Here is an 18,539-nt window from a genome sequence, read left to right on the forward strand (position 1 = left end):
ATTGAACTAAGATCGTGGCTTGCATCACCACTAACTAGGTCGTGGCTTACATCATCTCTAATTAGGTCGTGGCTTACATCATCACTAATTAGATCGTGGATGTCGTGGAGGTCATGAGATCCTGCATGGGTCCACTACTAAATAGATCGTGTAGTGGAGGTCGTGGAGGTTCTGCATGAGTCCACTATCTCCCAGTTCGGTCGAATACTGAGACCGAACTGCTGAACTATTGCCGAGCAGCTTTTGCCGATCTGAGAGTAGAGCTTGATTGGTCGGCTTTTACCGAGCTGTAGGCTGGGCCGAACTCTTTGGTAATGCCGAACTGATTGGTCGGCTTTTACCGAGCTGTAGGCTAGGGCCGAACTCTTTGGTAATGCCGAACTGATACTCTTCCTTGGTCTTTGGGCTGATGGGCCGTCACTGCTATTGGGCTTGTTTAGTACGTACCCCATCAATTTCATATAGGAATAAACGTTGTTGGAGGTAACCGAAGATTATAACACGAGCATCATCCATAGCCGTGCGTGAAAGAAGGAAAAGACGGTTCTTATTATTGTCATCTCCTCAAGAAGACGTGCCACATTCATTATATGTATCCGAATATATCTCTATACCGCTATACGTATTCAAATATATCTCTATATGTATCTATATATATCGCCACTATCAGACTCATACATTTGCTTCCTTCACTCTTCTCTCTACTGCCCTTCCTTCTTCTTTTCTTTTCGCCAATTTGATAGCAAAGCGCATGGCTCACTCAATTGCTCGCGCCACTCTTGGCCTCACCCACCCTAGCAACATCGACCCACCAAAGGTCTCTTTCTCTCTCCATTCCTATCTCTTCACTGCTTGTTGATGAGAAAAGTTTTGATTTTTTTGCTTCATGATGTTTTTGGATTAAGTGCCTGTGAAAAAGATTGAATTTTTCATTTGGATCACATGATTTCTTGGTAGTCGATTGTTGAATTATTTGCAAAGTGGTGATTGTGCAAAGTATGCATTTTTTTCTGCTTGTTTTCTTACTATTTGTTTGTGTATATATGTAAGAGTGTGATTCATCGATTGATTGATTGTTGGGATAATAAGTAGACTAATTTGTTTATAGAATGATGTTAGATCTCATTTGCTGCAAAAGATGTTGATTTGGTAGAATGGAAAGGAGATATATTAGCTGTAGGTGTCACAGAAAAGGACTTGGTTCGAGACGACAACTCCAAGTTCAAGAACTCACTTCTTAAAGCACTAGATTCCAAATTGCAAGGATTGTTGTCTGAAGCTTTGGCCGAGGAAGAGTTCACCGGAAAGTCTGGACAGTCAACTGTTCTTCGACTTCCCAGTCTAGGTGCCAAGAGAGTTGGCTTGATTGGACTCGGCTCAGGTGCATCAGTAACATCCACATATCACAGTCTTGGCGAGGCCGTTGCTGCAGTTGCCAAGCCTGCTCGCGCGAGCAATGTTGCCATTACTCTTGCTTCCCCTGAAGGGATCCCTGCAGAACTGAAGCTCACCATTGTTTCAGCTATTGCATCTGGTAAACTTAATTTGTTGGCTGCTATATTATTAGCATTTGTCTTGTTTTGCTTATAGAAATGCTATTTTGGTTTGATTTTTACTGGAATAGGATTAGAGTTGCAAAATTGCAACATTTGTCTTGTTGCTTATTGGAAAGTGATTTAGGTTTGATTTTGGAATAATGCAGGAACTGTGTTGGGAACTTTTGATGATATTAGGTTCAAGTCAGAGTCGAAGCAACCGGCTCTCAAATCTGTGGATATCATTGGCCTTGGTACCGGGCCTGAGATGGAAAAGAAACTCAAATATGCTGGAGATGTTTGTTCCGGGATCATCTTAGGGAAGCAACTTGTAAATGCTCCTGCTAATGTTCTTACTCCAGGTTGGTTTGTACTATCTGACTGTCTAGTACCTTTATGTTCCATTTAAAGGATTGATTGTGCTTTTATAGTAGCTTTTCATCTTATGATTTCTTAATTTAAAAAACATTGCAGGAGTGCTCGCTGGGGAAGCCGAAAAGATTGCTTCCGAGTACAGTGATGTGTTGTCTGCAAAGATATTGAACGTGGAGCAATGCATAGAGCTAAAAATGGGTTCCTACTTAGGTGTGGCGGCAGCATCGAATAATCCTCCTCACTTCATCCATTTGTGCTACAAGCCACCAAGCGGAGAAGTGAAAAACAAGCTGGCCTTAGTTGGTAAAGGCTTGACTTTTGACAGGTGATAAGAGAACCTTTTGGATGTTCCATTTAATCAATAATTTCAGTGAAGATTTTCTTTTTCAAACTCTTGGATTGCTTGCTACATTTCAGTGGGGGCTACAATATCAAGACGGGACCTGGGTGTTCCATTGAACTCATGAAAGTTGACATGGGAGGTGCAGCAGCAGTACTCGGTGCAGCAAAAGCTCTCGGACAAATCAAGCCTGCTGGAGTAGAGGTAGATAGTTTACTTTGTGTGCGGATGCGTTTGCCTCACCATTTCATACAATCTTATGTCATTCTTACTACATGATTTCGACATGGATGTGTATGCAGGTTCATTTCATAGTTGCTGCTTGTGAGAATATGATAAGTGGAACAGGTATGCGGCCGGGAGACATCATCACAGCTTCAAATGGAAAGACAATTGAGGTAAACAACACAGACGCAGAAGGCAGACTTACGCTTGCAGATGCTTTGGTATATGCTTGTAACCAAGGCGTTGAGAAGGTAGGCTTAGGTGTCTATCATGCATATTACTACATTCTTTCAGGTTTAATGCTCTTTGGAATCCTCATTTTTCATGAAGAAGGCTAAACGTATCGGTTTCTCTAAACTTAATAAATTGAATTCCGCACCTTCAGTTGACAAGATTCTTGATTGGTATGAAAATGAAATAGGGATAGAAGGAATAAATAATCCCTTACACATAGGAAGTAAACTACAATACTGCTTCTTGACACATTTTGCAGTAAATATTAATAAAACTTGTTTCTGATGTGCAGATAGTTGACCTTGCTACACTGACCGGGGCCTGTGTCGTTGCTCTTGGACCTTCTATTGCTGGTAAGTGCAGTTGCTAAAAATGGGGGCAAAATTCCATTTGAGATCCGGAAGCAAGCAAATTTACACTAGGATGTCTTAACTCTTTAGATATGAACGTTTTCAATATCATTTTATACACACGCTCGATATGACGAACTTAGTTTCACAATGATATCCAATCTTGTACACATGGAAAACAGGTGTTTTCACTCCTAGTGATGACTTGGCAAAAGAGGTCGAAGGTGCCTCAGAGGCCGGTGGGGAAAAACTTTGGAGAATGCCATTGGAAGAAAGCTATTGGGAGTCTATGAAATCAGGCGTGGCTGATATGGTAAACACCGGTGGCCGCCAAGGTGGCTCCATTACAGCTGCTCTCTTCTTGAAGCAGGTAAAAGCTTCGTCACTTTTGACCATTTTTATCACTTGAACCAGGACAACATTTTTTCTAGTGATAAGGTGAATTATTGGCCGCCATTGTAGCTACGAATTGTGATGAACAATGATATACTAGTATATGTTTGCAGTTTGTCGACGAGAAGGTGCAGTGGATGCATATAGACATGGCTGGCCGTGTCTATAGCGACAAAAAGAAGGGGGCGACAGGGTTTGGCATCTCCACATTGGTCGAGTGGGTGCTGAAGAACTCGTCTTAGGAGACGAGTTTCGTCTTAGGAGACGAATTAGTCTAGGCTCTACAAGGTGGGTGAGATGGATGGTTAGATTGATGCTCCATAGGTCGGGTCGGGTCGGGTCGGGTGTATATCTATTGTCTATTTTGCACAACTTCCCATCATATCATGTGTGTGATATTGTGTAAATGGAATATAGATATGAGAAAGGATATGATTCAGTAATAAAACTTTGGCTTTTAAACTCTGATAACTGATAACTTAATTGGTCTTTATTATGAGACAATCTAGAATTTTTTATTATTGAATTGAAACTCAATCAAGTTTTAATACAAATTACAGATGTTTTGCTGAATATAAATTTGGCTTCAACAAAATATTTGTTACACTTTGCTCAGTTTTTTTTACCTTGAAATGAAATATTTTTGTGATATTATTGTATAAGAAGTTAATTGAAACAATCATAATTTCATAATGACATTGGAGAACAAATAACTCTAGAAAATTAAACAACATCACACCAAAATCCCTACATTTTTTTTGTAAAACATAAAACTAAAAATAAAATTTGAAAGGCAATGTACATAAGAAATCCCCGTTTTTTATGATCATCAAAATAAATCGAAAAAAATGCATAAACGGTTTATTAGTCTATGCAAAATAAATATGAGGAATTACTGCCTCACGTGCCCGTCGTCAAGACTCACGTGCCAGTTAGACACAAGCCCGCTTGATGTCCTGTTTTACATTGTTCAATTCCAACTGATTTCAAAGTTGACTTCAATTTCAATTCCCGAGAAGCAAGCAGCAATCTCTGCAACTTTTCCTTATCTCACCGTGTGTTGAGTATTTGATTGAGTCAAGAATGAAGTAAAAGGTGCAGCAAACAAGAAAGATGAGCGTTTCATTGACTGTAATGACCTTTAATCTCCTGGAAGATCAGGCAGAGGACTCCCCCAATTCATGGGATAGGAGGAAGGATTTGTGTGTTACAGTCATCAGTAGCTATTCTCCCATGATCCTCTGCACACAGCAAGGTCTCTCACTATGTGTGTGTGTGTGTGTGTGTGATTATGGTTTAGACTCTTTTCTGTTGTCGATTGTGTGTTTGTTGAAATGCTGATCTAGATTTCATTAGGGCGTTGTTTGCTTTGAATAAAGTTGTGACCTTTTTTATGGTTTCTCGTTTTTTTAGGGGTGAAGTCACAGTTGGACTACCTACAACAATGCTTGCCAGGTAAATTTCTTGATGATTTTCTCCTATATAATGCGCTTGATTGTGATTGCCAGATTTGGTTGAATCTGTTTTAAGTAAAGTTGAGACTTTATCACATATTTGTTCTTTTGTATGCATTTGTCATTGCCATTGTTACCATACACCATATGCTTATGATGGGAAAGAGATATCTCTCCCTTTCACTTTGCTCTGTATATTTATTTTGCTTTAAACAAAGTTGATTTTCAGCATCTCCACATTCTTGTTCTGTAACTGAAAGCTTAGTTACTTAATTCTTTAAAAGGTTATGAACGATTTGGAATATCAAGAAAAGGACCTGAAGATACTTCTGATCAGCATTGCACAATCTTTTATGAAAAGGAAAAGGTGAACCACTTTGTTCTTATTTGAATCATCATTCGAGTGCTCTCCTATTTGTCTACTCAGCTGCCAAATGAATTGATGCAGATAGAGCTTATAGAAGGCGGAACCTTTTGGTTGTCGGAGTCACCTTCAGTCCCCGGAAGCATGTCGTGGGGTTCTACAGAGCCGTGTATATCAACATGGGCTATATCCTTCAGCTCTTTCGTATAGGCTTCTTAGATTTTAGAAATGTCTGACTAATTATTGATGCATTGTTTACCTTGACTAATTGTGTACACATTCCAGCTTAAAGGTGTTGAGCCACCAGGCTTCTCATTTCAGATTGTGAATACGAACATGGATGAGTTAAGTCCGCGTGCTCGCAGGCGCGGTGCTTTGCTTACTTGGCAGCACATTGCTTCGTTGCCTCCTAATTTGCCTGTTTTGTACTGTGGGGGGTTTAACACACAAAAGGAATCGACTACTGGCCGTTTTCTTCTCGAAGATCCAGGTACTACTTTTCTCTTCCATTTCTACTTGGGACGAAGTATGACTTCTTCCACAAACAATCCTATCGATTAAAATAATAACATGACACATTTATCTCTCAAACAAGCATATAGTTAAACAAACTTTCACTCTCTCTATAACTCTGTCTAATTTGTCATGTTATTTGTGCAATTAATATGGAGTATAATTTAGTGTTAGGTGTCTTTTTTGACAATTTGAGTATCTTGTTCTAATACTACTACTTTTCTTGCCTTGTCAACAATATGATTGATACTGTATATTGATAGTTCAAGACATATTTGTGAAACCGCTAATTGATGACTTAAATAGAAAATTACCCTCAACCAAACCTACTCTTGCTCGTTGCTTATTTATTATTCAATGATGCATTGTCTCTGTGAACTGAGATTGCTAATCGTCTGCACCTTGTAGTTTGAGTCGAGTTTTAATAGTATGGGTTGCACTTCCACGGCTATTGCAGTCACCTATCACATTTTCAATATGTAAACTACTTGTGTTCCAGGGAACACGGTGTTGTTGGTGATATGAGGGACGCTTGGCCAAATGCTCGCGTGAGGAAAAATGTCTCCCTAATTCGCACTTACCATGGATTCAAAGGTACATATTATTACCACAATCTAATAGTACCTCCCTCCGTTCACACAAAAAGTATACCGCACTTGACAAGAAAATAGTCGGTTGATATTAATGGAGTAATACTTTATGTGGATTGAGGGAGTGTCATTTACTAAAATCTGATTTATATAAAATCTATTATCGGTATTAGGTGATAAACAGGGAGCTCTCGAATTCTTGAAGCTGATATTTCGAGCTCTGTGTCTCTGCTGGGATCGCCAAACTCAGGACCTGCAAGTCGACTGGATTCTCTTCAGAGGCAGATCTTTGATCCCCGTCTCGTGTGAGGTGGTGAGCGACAACGTCGATGGCTATTACCCTTCGTCCCACTATCCTATTTTCGCTGAGTTCATGCTTCCGCGTACAGTGATATTGACCGAGACTTCAACTCAAGATCATCAAAGTTAAACTCAATCATTTACATCATTATTTTTGTGAAATAGTATATTTTTTGTGCAGAAGATTAATTGGAATTAAATAGTGTGGATTCTTCCGATGTTCTTGTTTTCCATTGTGTCTGAATATTATCTGTGAAAATGGTTATTATCAGTTCGAAACCAGTGAAGGTTGTCAAAATATTCTTCTAATTTGTTTTCATTTACTTATACTTTTTCCAGTTTAAAGAGAGGAATAATGAATAAATGATGAAATGTTCTACTTTCAGATTATGTCTGAGAACCTACTTTCTCTAATATTTTTAGTTGACAATATAAATACGTATAAGCATCGACTACATATGCCACTAGCCAACGACTGCCGAAAACTTAAAAAGAAAATTTAGGGTGGGGATGTGTATAGTATGAAATATATTCGCAAATTCATATTGAAATTTTAAATAACATTAAATGTTAAACTATTTCTTAAATTAATTACAGTTTTTAAAACATTGGAAATTTAATGCGGTAACATATCATTAAAATGAAATGAACTTGAGTGTTTCAAACGTTATTTTTGAATTGTTCAATTAATTACATTTAAGTTTATAGTAGTAGTATTATTTTTGAATCGTTCAATTACGTTAACTTTTTAGTAGCAGTACTCCCTCCGTCCTAGATAATTCGGGTTAGTTTGACCTGACATGGATTTTAAGAAATGTTATTTGACTTTGATTTAAATGAAGGTAGGTAGTGAAAAGGGATCCCACCTTGTTTTTTTCTTCTATTTTTATGGAAATCTTGAATTAGTGATGATTTGAGTATAATTAAAATTTTTTGTTCAATTTTTAATTGTAATTAGTGTTATAATCTGCACAAAATTCTACTGCTAAAAAATTCTCAAAATACAAATCTGCACATATTAGAAAACAAACGGTCTCTTTCATACAACTCTACAAAATACAAATTCTCAAGGAGAGTTTAACCAAATTACATTTGGGGATTTTTGGGAGGGAAATCCCAAATCCCACAATACTTAAAGCAAATTTTTGGAGGGAACTTAGGAGGGAAATCCCAACCACCACTAGTTATAAAAGGACAACCTACACTACAAAGGAGAGTTTTAGAAGTATTGCCCTCAGAAAATTTTCATCATAGGGCTATGGAGTCTGCTGCTGTAGACACTGCCGGAGACACATTCTCGTGCATCATAGGAGTGGACACCAAAAATCTGATAGCTCAAAGTCTGCTACAATCGAGTCATTTAGGTAAAGTACCATATGGAGGTATTGTCAAGGCAGCAAAGGAATTTGGAGTGAGCATGAAGACAGTGCATAGAATCTGGGCAGAGGCCACAAAACAAATCCAGAGTGGAGTACCTGTGAGCATAAAAGATCGTGTTAAAGGCTTCAAGCGCAAGGATGAAATTCAGCTTGATGTAAACAGGGTAAGAGCTCTTTCAGTCCTTGAAAGATCTACCATCCGCAAGATGGCTGCCAAGCTTGATTTAAGTAAGAGTACAGTAGGCAGGTTGGTGAAAGAAAATCATCTGGAGGGAGTGGGTGCTCTCGAGGCGGTAGAACTAGTGGAGGTGGATGTGGAGTGGAGGCGGCGTGTGTATAAATTGAGGGTTTTCGGAGGGAGTATTAGGAGTATTTGGAGTGGAAGGGGAGTCGATTTGTGTGGAGGCGGTGGAAATTGTGGAGGCGTCGGTGTAGATCTAGGGTTTTCAGAGGGAGTATTTGGAGTGGAAGGGGAGTCGATTTGTGTGGGTAGCGATTGAATGGGAAGAGACAGTTGGGTGGAGTAATTTGGAGGGGGTGAAAGAATTAAATGTGTGAAATGGGGTGGGAGAAAACATAATTAAGGGGAGTAATTTTTTTGCCATAAATGGGTAATTTGAAGTGGGACAAATTATGCGGGACAGATCGAAATGGAAAACTGGGACGAATTATCCGGGACGGAGGGAATACTATTTTTTAATTGTTCAATACGATATTGATTCGTATTAAGAGAAGTAGTAGTACAGTAATTAATTAAATTTATAAGTTCAATTATAAGTTCCAACTTAGTAAAGAAAGATTAATAATTCAACCTAATATATTTTAACTAAAATTTTAAAATAATTACTACTACATTTTTCAACGCTAAAAGAAAATTAGCACAACCTCTAATTAATCATAAGCATAATCCACGCAGCATTACAATCTACAAATTCAAATAAACTCGGTAATCAATCATACTACTCCATATAATCAAATAAAAAATAGGAGTAATTAACAACCATTGTTATTTATTACTCCATAATACAAAAAATAATTAGATTCTTACTAGTTAGCATGCCCGTGGAATTAAATAATATCTTCCCGTAGTATATATACTCTTAGTACAAAGCAAGTAGAAATTTTTCATCACATTTGGTAGAGAAGAATTTTACAACCAAATTTAATCTGATGTCTCTACATTCATTAAATAATGAGAAGGATAAAAAGCACATGCACTTTTTTTTCCGGTCAAATGGTCAATGGTATATTCCCCCGACCTCACTAATAACAATAAATATGCAGGTACAAATACTTCTATCTCCCTAAAACCCTAAACCATGAAAATGACTAATGTCAAAAACCCTAATTCCCAAGATTCAATTTCATCCACACCAATCAAGCTAAAACCCTAACACATTTTGAAAACCCTACTTTTTATATGATTATTATTGAGCCCCAAAATCCCACAAATGAATGGTAGCATCATCACAGCACGCAGCCACAAACCTCTCATCTGCAATTAGGGCATTGCACTCTCCAATTCTCTCTCTAAACCTATACAAATATTGACCACGCTCAATATCCCAAACCCGAATCACCCCACCACCCCATGTCACTCCATACCCACCATTCATGCACCCAAACGAAACCCCCTCTCTCATTGTGAACCTACATACCTCCTCCATGCCACCCACCCGGCGCACAATCGCTGCTCCCTGTGCGTCGGGCACCATGGCAAAATCATTGTAGGCGTCAAAGGCGCCTACAACGATCCCTTCCTGAAACTCCTCTTCCCTCTCCTCCAGTGCCCCTAGGCTTAGCAAGTGGAGCACCACAACCCTATCCTCGGTGCATGCCACCGCCATGTCGCCGCTTACCACCCTGATCCGGCCAATGATTCCGGTCAGCTCCGTCAGCATATGCCACCCCATCACCGCCTCCGGATCGGTCAGCCTTCCACCGACAGAAACCAGCTCTTCCGTTTCTCCATTCCATATGCGGAACGCCCGCCCCGGAACACCTTTTATAATAAAAGGCGATTAAATCAATTGAAATTACAAAATTTGGTCAAATTCAGATTAGTTTCATTATCTTTGAAATCAGAATATTAAATCAAATTTAATAACGATATACAGTATTTTATTAAAATAAGTATTTGTTTAATTCTTTTATTTTATTGAAATATTGTCGTTTGATGAAGAAAAAAACTACCTGCGTAGAGACCGACCCACCAGCGATGGCAGCCGCCGAAGTCGACGAGGACACCGTCATTGACGACGTCGCCGAGGTGGGCCCTCCTGAGGGGCGAGAAGCCGTTGAAGGCGGCCATGTGGATGTCTCCGTCGAGGGTGGCGAAGACGAGGCGGGCGTGGAAGAGGATGATCCCGGAGACGGCGCTGGAGAAGGGGCCGAGGCGATCGCGGTGCTGCGGGTAGAAGGTGGAGAGGTGGAGGCGGGTGGGGATGTGGAAGAGGCGGACGGCCCCGTCGGAGAAACCCGCCGCGAGGTGGTGGTCGGAGAGGGCGAGGCGGCGGCAGCTGAGGCCGTCGTCGTTGTTGTCCGTGGGGACGAACTGGAGGGTGGCGTGCTCGTACCTGCGCGACCGGAAAGCGGCGGCGGTGCGGTGGCGGTAGACGTACTCCTCCCGCCACGACTCGCGGAGGACGAGATCGCCAACGTTCCAGATGCTTCGCGCCAGGTTTTGCCACAGAAGATCGGACCTTGATATGGCTCGCCACGTGGAACACACCTGTCCTTATCATAAACACATGTCATTGTAATTTGAAGATTTTTTCGTATTAATTCAGCCTCTTTTGTATATTTGAGGGACATTAATTGTTATATACTCCATTGCTATAAAATAATCACATTGCATAACTAAATATGTGAAATAATAGTCCCAAAATATTGTTTGCACATATATATTCGAAAAATTCAAGTTTATTCCCATGACTCAGAAAAACTAAAAGGAAGTGCATTTATCAAAGCACATGCCCTGCAAATGGATGCCGGCATTGGAAAGGAAACCTCTCTTAACCCATGCTTGTGTCGATTAATAAAATGAAAAGAGAAAAAAAAATAATATTAATAGTAGTAATAAAAAGGGAGCAGAAGAAGACAAGAATTTATATGCAGGCACGCCCTCCTCTCTGCATTGAAAAAGCTGAATTTATATATTAAATGAAACTGTGCATGGAAACTGCAATGAGATACAAATACAAGTACCACTTTATCAATAACTATTACAGCCAGACAACCTAGCCGACTTCTACTGCGCGCGCGCGAGAGAGAGAGAGAGAGAGAGAGAAATAAAAAACAAACAAACAAAGCATTCTCTCTCTATTTGAGAGAGAGAGACATAGATTATGCGAATCTAACTGCATAATGAAACAATATTGAAGCATTCTTCAAAGAAATACTCCATTTTAGAATTTTAAAGGGATGCAATTCGAAAGGGGCTACAGACACACTCAACAGTGTAAAGCAAGTCTAAACATACATGTAGTAAGAGGAAGAGAGATAAGAAGAGTTGTCATGGGAGCAGGCTAAATAAAGTAGAATACTAGGGAAATGTATGTCTTGTATTACTCGAGCTGTCCCATATAGCTATAGACATGTCTCATGTAATTTCACAAAAAAATAAGAAAAGAGAAAGAAATCCGACAGCTTCCATTGTCTTAAATGTGATCATTCAGGTCAAGAAGATAAGCTAGGCAAGTACAGAGATGTATAGATACAGACAGCATCAAAAACAGTGGAGCTTTAGTTCAATTTCTCAGCTATCTGAGATCTGACACACACCATGCATTTTTTGTTACTTTTAATAAAACCCTTGTTTTTTCATCCAACTACAAATTCAAAGGTTCAAATCTTTATGTGTGTTGGAATTGCAAGTGTGGGATTTGGTCAAAAAAGTAGGGGGTTTTTTTAGCTCACAAACTCAAAAGGAGAGGAGGGGGGCTGCTTCTGCAAAGTAAGCTCCAAACATTATATAAGCGACTACTAAAATGGGAAAATTGTCTGCATTTTCTTCTTACCCGTCTAGAGATAACAATATATATAGGGTATGTTAACCATGTTCTTGTCTATTAAATTTGCACCCAAACATACTTTTCAACATTCTATCTCGTGACTCTCTCTCACTCTCCCTCAAGCTTCACAATGTGATTTACTAATAGTTAATTCATTCATAATTACGAAAATTGAAGGGCACCTGAAAAATGTTGAATAGAGCTTGAGCAGCGGCGAGGCGGCCGATGGTGCGAGAGGCATCAACGGCGACATGGACAGCGAGAGCTTCGAGGAAGGGCTCCGGCCAAACGCCATTGCTTGACCTCATTCTACTGCGAGAGGATGAAGGGCCAGCTTCGAGCTCGGCGCCGCCGCCGCCGCTGTCTCCTCCTTGGGTGGAGGAAGATGAAGAGGAAGTTGACATGTTTGGTGGAGTACTTCAAAAGTGCAAACAATGAAAAATCGCAAAGATTTCGAGACAAATAAACTATGCAAAACAGAAAGGGAGATAGAGACACACACACACAAATGAGGGGCCCAAAAATGTTGCGTGTGTTTTTGTTTTCGAGTTTCAAGGCTTTGTGGATTATGTTATGTGAATTGTTTTGAAATAGTAACATAACTAACAAAAAGATGAAATAGTAATATAACTAACAAAAACGAACAACTTCGGCATGCAGATAAGGGCACCCGCAACGCGTGCCGCCGGCGTTCCGCGTGCCGTTCTGCCGGAACGGTTTCGCCGCGGAACCCGTTGCGGCGCACCATTCCGTTCCGCGTGCCGACGGCACGGAACGCGGCACGGCTTGTGCCGCCACGCGCTGGGGCGACGTGGCGCTCCCCGCTTCGTGCGTGCTTCCCACTCGCGGGCCAGCCGGCCCGCGAGTGGGACACGTCAGCGATGACGCAATAATTAATTTTTTTAAAAAATATATTTTTTAAAATTTTTTTTAACGGTCATATTACCGTTTTTTTAACTTTTTTTTTAAATTTTTTTATTTTTATTTTTATTTTCTTATTCTATAAATACACCTAATTTATTACATTTCACACACAACTACACATCTACTCTTCCTAAACCAACATCAATTTCTCTCCAATTTTCTATTTCAATCTCCTTCACAAAATGTCCGGCGACGGGAATTACGGCGGTGGCGGCTCCGGTGGGTGGGATCTCAACGCGTTCGGCGATTGGGAGACCATGTACAACACACTTGGTGGTTCCGGGTCGTCGACGCCGGGCACCAGGGGTCGGCGACGCCGGGTGGGTACCAACCACCCACTTTCGATGTGGATGCCTACGCTCGACCACCCGGCTCGCGGCTTTCTCAGGGTTTGTCCCAGATTCGGGAGGATATCCCCGTTGAACCCACCCAGGGAGGAAGCCGAGGCGGTGGAAGCTCTAGGGCTGCGTCTGAGGCACCCGAGGAGGAGGAGGAGGAACTAGAGGATCTGGGCCGGCATCCGTACAACAACGAAGAAACTAAGGCGGTGTACACCGCCTGGCTCACCGTCTCGTACGATCCCATCGTCGGGAACCAACAAGCCGCCAAGTGCTTCTGGGAAAAGGTCCGTGATATCTACCACCAGACTAAGCCGAAAGGGCCCGGAAGCGCAAATATACAATGCTCCGTGCTCACTTTGGCCGAGTCGACGCACAGGTCAAAAAATTTTGCGGCATCTACTCGGCCGAAGCGGCGAACTACCAAAGCGGAGCTTCGGGCGCCGACATTCTGAGGGCGGCTTTGCGCGTCTTCTACCAAGACACCGGTCTACAGTTCAAATATGTTGATATTTGGCAGCTCGTCAAGGACGAGGAAAGGTGGGCCGGCGGTGTCCGCTCGAGCTCGGGCTCAACCTCATAGCGCACGAAGCACACGGCGAGCGGCAACTACTCGTCTGGTGACACCGGTGAGGCAAGCGAGGGTGAACCGCAGGTGTTTGGGGGTACGGGGGATCCAACGCCCGACGAATACGGGGGATCCAGCCGTGGGCGTCGTCGGCCGCAAGGGACGAAGGCGGCGAAGGCGGCTAGAGCGAGGAAGGGCCGAGGCGAATCAAGCCAGTCGGCCTCGGGATTGGGCTCGCGGGGAGGCTCGGACACACTTATGGTGGCGTACATGACCGCCACAATGGCGGACACTTCCCGCTTCTCGTACGCCAAATTCACGGCCTGGTGGAACGGAATTGTGTATATGGCAGCACAACTTGGCCTTCCGACTCCCCCTCAACCTCGACCGCCTCCGGAGGATGATTCGCCGGCGGAGTAGTTTTTTTATTTTCCCACGTTTAATTGTGTGTTTTTTATTTTGTGTTTTTTATTTTTTTAGGATTTTAATTGTGTGCTTTTTTTTTTAAGTTTAAGTTGAATTTTTTTTAATGTTGTGTGTTTTTTAATAAAGTGTGTTTGTTTTTTATTAAAGTGTGTTTATTTAAATTGAATTGGGTTGGAAATAAAAAAAATAAAATTGAATGAATAGTAATTTAAGGAACGGTTAAGGAACGAAGGGTTGCAGGTTCCGTTCCTTAGTTAAGGAATGGAGTAAAAAAGTACAGTGGGGCCCTCAAATAGTGGTTTAAGGAACGGTATAGGAACAACGTTGTGGATGGCCTAAGGATGTTGGAGGACTCATCTATTTTTTTTATTTCTTTTAATATTTTTTATATGCGTAATAACATAAATAATTTGGGGAATTTCAAACAAGTTGCGACCCATAATTTTGTGTGCCTTACTAAAATTTTGACTTTAATAATTAAAATTGTAAATTGATGCAAGAGATTATATTAATCCTAATTAGGTTAATTATAGTTTATAGCTCGAGAAAGAGTGAGTATATAGTGGTCACTCTTGATGCAAAATTCATTTTAATGTCCAACCAAAATTGTTGAGTAAGTACTTCAAAAATATTGGTCTTACATGATCAACAAAATCTAAGGCATCGATCAAATAGTACTAGATTTTATTATAAAATCTGTGAATTTGACATTTGTTGTTGCCGATATAATATATAGTTAAATAAATTTTCAAAGTTTAGGTTATACAAAAAAAAAATTAAATTTGAAGCTATGAACTGAAACTCGCTGTGAAAGTTCAAACTATAAACTAACTTTAAAATTGAACTAAAACACGGTATAATTGGTTGTGAGCATTCTAAATCTTGGAATAACTATAATTATGGTTTGGACTAGTTATTAGACCATCCACAACGGGACTCGCCGGCGTCTCGCGTCTCGTCTCAGCGAGACGAGACCCCGGCGAGACGCGTTGCAGCCTCCATCTCGTCCCGTCTCGTCGCGCGTCTCGTCGCGCGACTCGTCTCGCCGAGCCAGGAGACGAGCTGGCTCGCCACGCGCCTCGGCGACGTGGCGCAGCCCGGCGTCGTGCGTGACGCCCACTCGCCGGCCCGCGAGTGGGCGTCGTCACGTGCTGACGCAATAAATATTTTTTTTTAAAAAAAATCGAATTTAAATAAAAAAAAAAAATTTGTAACGGTATTATTACCGTTTTTTTGTTTTTTTTTTTATATTTTTTTTGTTTTTTATTAAATTTTTTACTCTATAAATACTCCTAAACCCATCCTCATTTACACACAACTACACATCTATTCTTCATATCATCTAAATTTTCTCTCAAATTTTCGCTGAAATTTTCATAACCCAACTCAAGATGTCCGGCGACGGCGAGGGCAACTATGGCGGCTCCGGCTCCGGCGGGTGGGATCTCAACTCATTCGGCGATTGGGAGAACATGATCAACACATTGGGCGGTGGAGGTTCGTCAACGCCGGGGACCCAGGGTTCGGCGACGCCGGGGGGGTACCAACCACCCAATTTTGACCTTGATGCATATGTTCGTCCCAACGTCCCGCGGTTTTCGCAGGGATTATCCCAGATCCGGGAGGATTTTCCAGTTGATCCCACGCCGGGAGTAGGCCGAGGCGGTGGAGGTGGCCGAGGCGGTGGAGGTGGCCGAGGCAGTGTACAACCCCAGACGGGCGAGGACGAGGAGGAAGAAGAGGAAGAGGATCTTGGCCGACATCCGTACAACAACCTCGAAACGATGGCGGTGTACAACGCCTGGATCACGGTCTCGTACGATCCCATCGTCGGGAATCAACAAACCCGGAAGTGTTTCTGGGAAAAGGTTGTCGAGGTCTACCACCAAATAAAGCCGAACCGCTCCCGCAAGCGCACAGTTAAAATGATCCGCTGTCACTTTGACCGAGTCGACCGACAGGTCAAAAAATTCTGCGGCATCTACTCGGCGGAAGAGGCGCGCTACCAAAGCGGCGCCACGGCCACCGACATTTTGACGTCCGCTTTGCGCGCCTACTACCAGGACGAGGGACATCAATTCAGATTTGTTGATGTTTGGCGCGCCGTCAAGGACGAGGAACGATGGACCGGCGGTTTCCGCTCCAGCTCGGGCTCAAACTCGAAGCGCACGAAGCATACGGCGAGTGGCCAATACTCGTCTAGTGCTGGTGCGTCTGGTGGTGACACTGCTGAAGGCATCAGCCAACATGATGCTGAATCCCAGGAGTTTGCGGGTACGGTCGGCGATGCAGGAGGATCCGCGAGTACGCGCCGTCGGCCGCAAGGGACGAAGGCGGCGAAAGCGGCTAGAGCAAGGAAGGGCCGAGGCGAATCAAGCCAGCCGGCCTCAGGATCGGGCTCGCGAGGAGGCTCGGACACACTTATGGTGGCGTACATGACCGCCACAATGGCGGACACTTCCCGCTTCTCGCACTCCCAATACGCGGCCTGGTGGAACGGAATTGTGCATATGGCAGCACAACTTGGCCTTCCGACTCCCCCTCAACCTCGACCGCCTCCGGAGGATGATTAGCCCTTCCGATTAATTTTTTTTTATTTTGTGTGTTTTTTTATTTTGTGTGTTTTTTTATTTTGTGTGTTTTTTTTATTTTGTGTGTTTTTTTATTTTGTGTGTTTTTTAATTTTGTTTTAATTTTAATAAAGTGTGTTTGTTTAAATTGAATTGAGTTTTAAAAAAAATTATAAATTAAATTGAATGAATAGTAATTAAGAGACGGTATAGAGACGGTTAAGAGACGGAGCGTTGCAGCCTCCGTCTCTTAGTTAAGAGATGGAGGAAAAAAGGACAGTGGGGCCCTCAAATAGTGCTCAAATAGTAGTTAAGAGACGGTTTAAGAGACGGTATAGAGACAGCGTTGTGGATGGCCTTATGTTACTATAATAAATGGGGTTTGTAAAAAGCTGCTTAAAACTTTAGCTTACTACTTTTAAATATAGAATTTTCTTTTAGGACAGAGGGAATGCATAACCTAATTTACAAATTAATTAAGTTATAGATCAACTGAAAGCTGCGATCAAGTGGTGGAAAGATCAATTTTGCTTTTTGACTGAAAAGGCCAAGAAATATAGCATGCTTATGTCTAATCAAGCATTATAGTCTATCTCTCTCTCGGTATATGTATCTATAATTTGATGTTGATATAAGTGGAATTGAATTGGGAATATTGAATGTGGACTGAATTTTGTCTTGTTATCGGAGATTACAGAACCGCAGCAATAGCAATGAAGGTGTAAACATAAAGTACAAAATACTACCGACGAAAAGTTATTTAAAATAATCTCAAACAGCTTGACTAGGAGACACAGAATTTAGTCCTTTTCCATCTCCATATTTATTTCTAACACTCCTTTCATCAGAATATATATCTTATTTCGACTCGCGTGGCACGAATTTTAAAAATTATAAAAGCATGTAAATATAAAAAAATATAGATCACATTTTATATATTAATTTTATAATGAAATATTAATAAAATGTGATATCAACTTACACAATAGTATAATACTAAAGCTTGTCAGTACTTATATAAGAGCATCTCCAATGGCGGACGTCCGGTCGGACATCCGGTCGGATGTCGCGACGGGCAACCGGGACGTCCGCCATTGTGGCGTTTAGGTCGGATACGGACGTCCCGTGAGGACGTCGGGTGTCCTCGGACGTCCCGGCGACGGGCGGGCGGACGTCCGCCACTGTGGCAAGGGTCGGACGTCCGGAAATTATTATTTAAAAAAAAACTCTATATATACGGCTCGTTGAACTTCATTTCAACGCGGAGTGAGCCAGGGATGTTGGATTATGTAGAGGTTTAGGATGAAACGTTGCATCCCTTCATTTCACAACCGAAAATAACTGATTGTTGGCGGATTATAAAATTGCAATTTGGTCCTTCAATTATCGAAAATTTCATTTCCGGATGAAGATTTCTGCACAGTAACTTTAATGGAAATAAAAAAATTCCAAACTGACCTGGGCTCTGCCCCTTGGACCCCGCTCTCGGGGGCGCTGCCCCCGAACCCCCGTCTAATCATAACGAATTCAAATAAGTGTGCACTCCGCACTTCCAACTTATTTGATGTCTCGTTATAATTATATTGATCAATCAAGTTAATCCAATTACACTAAAATATCCAACAGATTATGTATTTTTCTTTTTTCG

General features: G+C 41.7%; 3 protein-coding genes across 3 annotated transcripts; 2 read left to right on the plus strand and 1 right to left on the minus strand.

Moving 5' to 3' along the window:
* Window positions 1–624: 624 nt before the first annotated feature.
* Window positions 625–3,890, plus strand: LOC121752490 (leucine aminopeptidase 2, chloroplastic-like). The gene is made up of 9 exons (XM_042147594.1): window positions 625–817; window positions 1,120–1,534; window positions 1,703–1,897; window positions 2,010–2,235; window positions 2,328–2,454; window positions 2,553–2,726; window positions 3,002–3,062; window positions 3,242–3,429; window positions 3,566–3,890. Exons 1-9 carry the CDS (start codon window positions 752–754, stop codon window positions 3,692–3,694), a joined length of 1,581 nt encoding a protein of 526 aa, XP_042003528.1. The 5' UTR covers window positions 625–751; the 3' UTR covers window positions 3,695–3,890.
* Window positions 3,891–4,404: 514 nt separating this feature from the next.
* On the plus strand, window positions 4,405–6,944 carry LOC121750496. Its single transcript, XM_042145033.1, has 7 exons — window positions 4,405–4,707; window positions 4,866–4,907; window positions 5,191–5,273; window positions 5,355–5,456; window positions 5,547–5,760; window positions 6,283–6,377; window positions 6,547–6,944. Exons 1-6 carry the CDS (start codon window positions 4,566–4,568, stop codon window positions 6,306–6,308), a joined length of 609 nt encoding a protein of 202 aa, XP_042000967.1. The 5' UTR covers window positions 4,405–4,565; the 3' UTR covers window positions 6,309–6,377; window positions 6,547–6,944.
* Window positions 6,945–9,287: 2,343 nt separating this feature from the next.
* Window positions 9,288–12,469, minus strand: LOC121751479 (transcriptional regulator STERILE APETALA-like). Its single transcript, XM_042146228.1, has 3 exons — window positions 12,248–12,469; window positions 10,246–10,783; window positions 9,288–10,054 (listed from the first exon to the last, which is right to left on the minus strand). The coding sequence occupies exons 1-3, from the start codon at window positions 12,467–12,469 to the stop codon at window positions 9,480–9,482; spliced, it is 1,335 nt and encodes a 444-aa protein (XP_042002162.1). The 3' UTR covers window positions 9,288–9,479.
* Window positions 12,470–18,539: the final 6,070 nt, after the last annotated feature.

The sequence above is a fragment of the Salvia splendens genome, chromosome 10 (genome assembly GCF_004379255.2).
Source record: "Salvia splendens isolate huo1 chromosome 10, SspV2, whole genome shotgun sequence".
Classification (NCBI taxonomy): domain Eukaryota; kingdom Viridiplantae; phylum Streptophyta; class Magnoliopsida; order Lamiales; family Lamiaceae; genus Salvia; species Salvia splendens.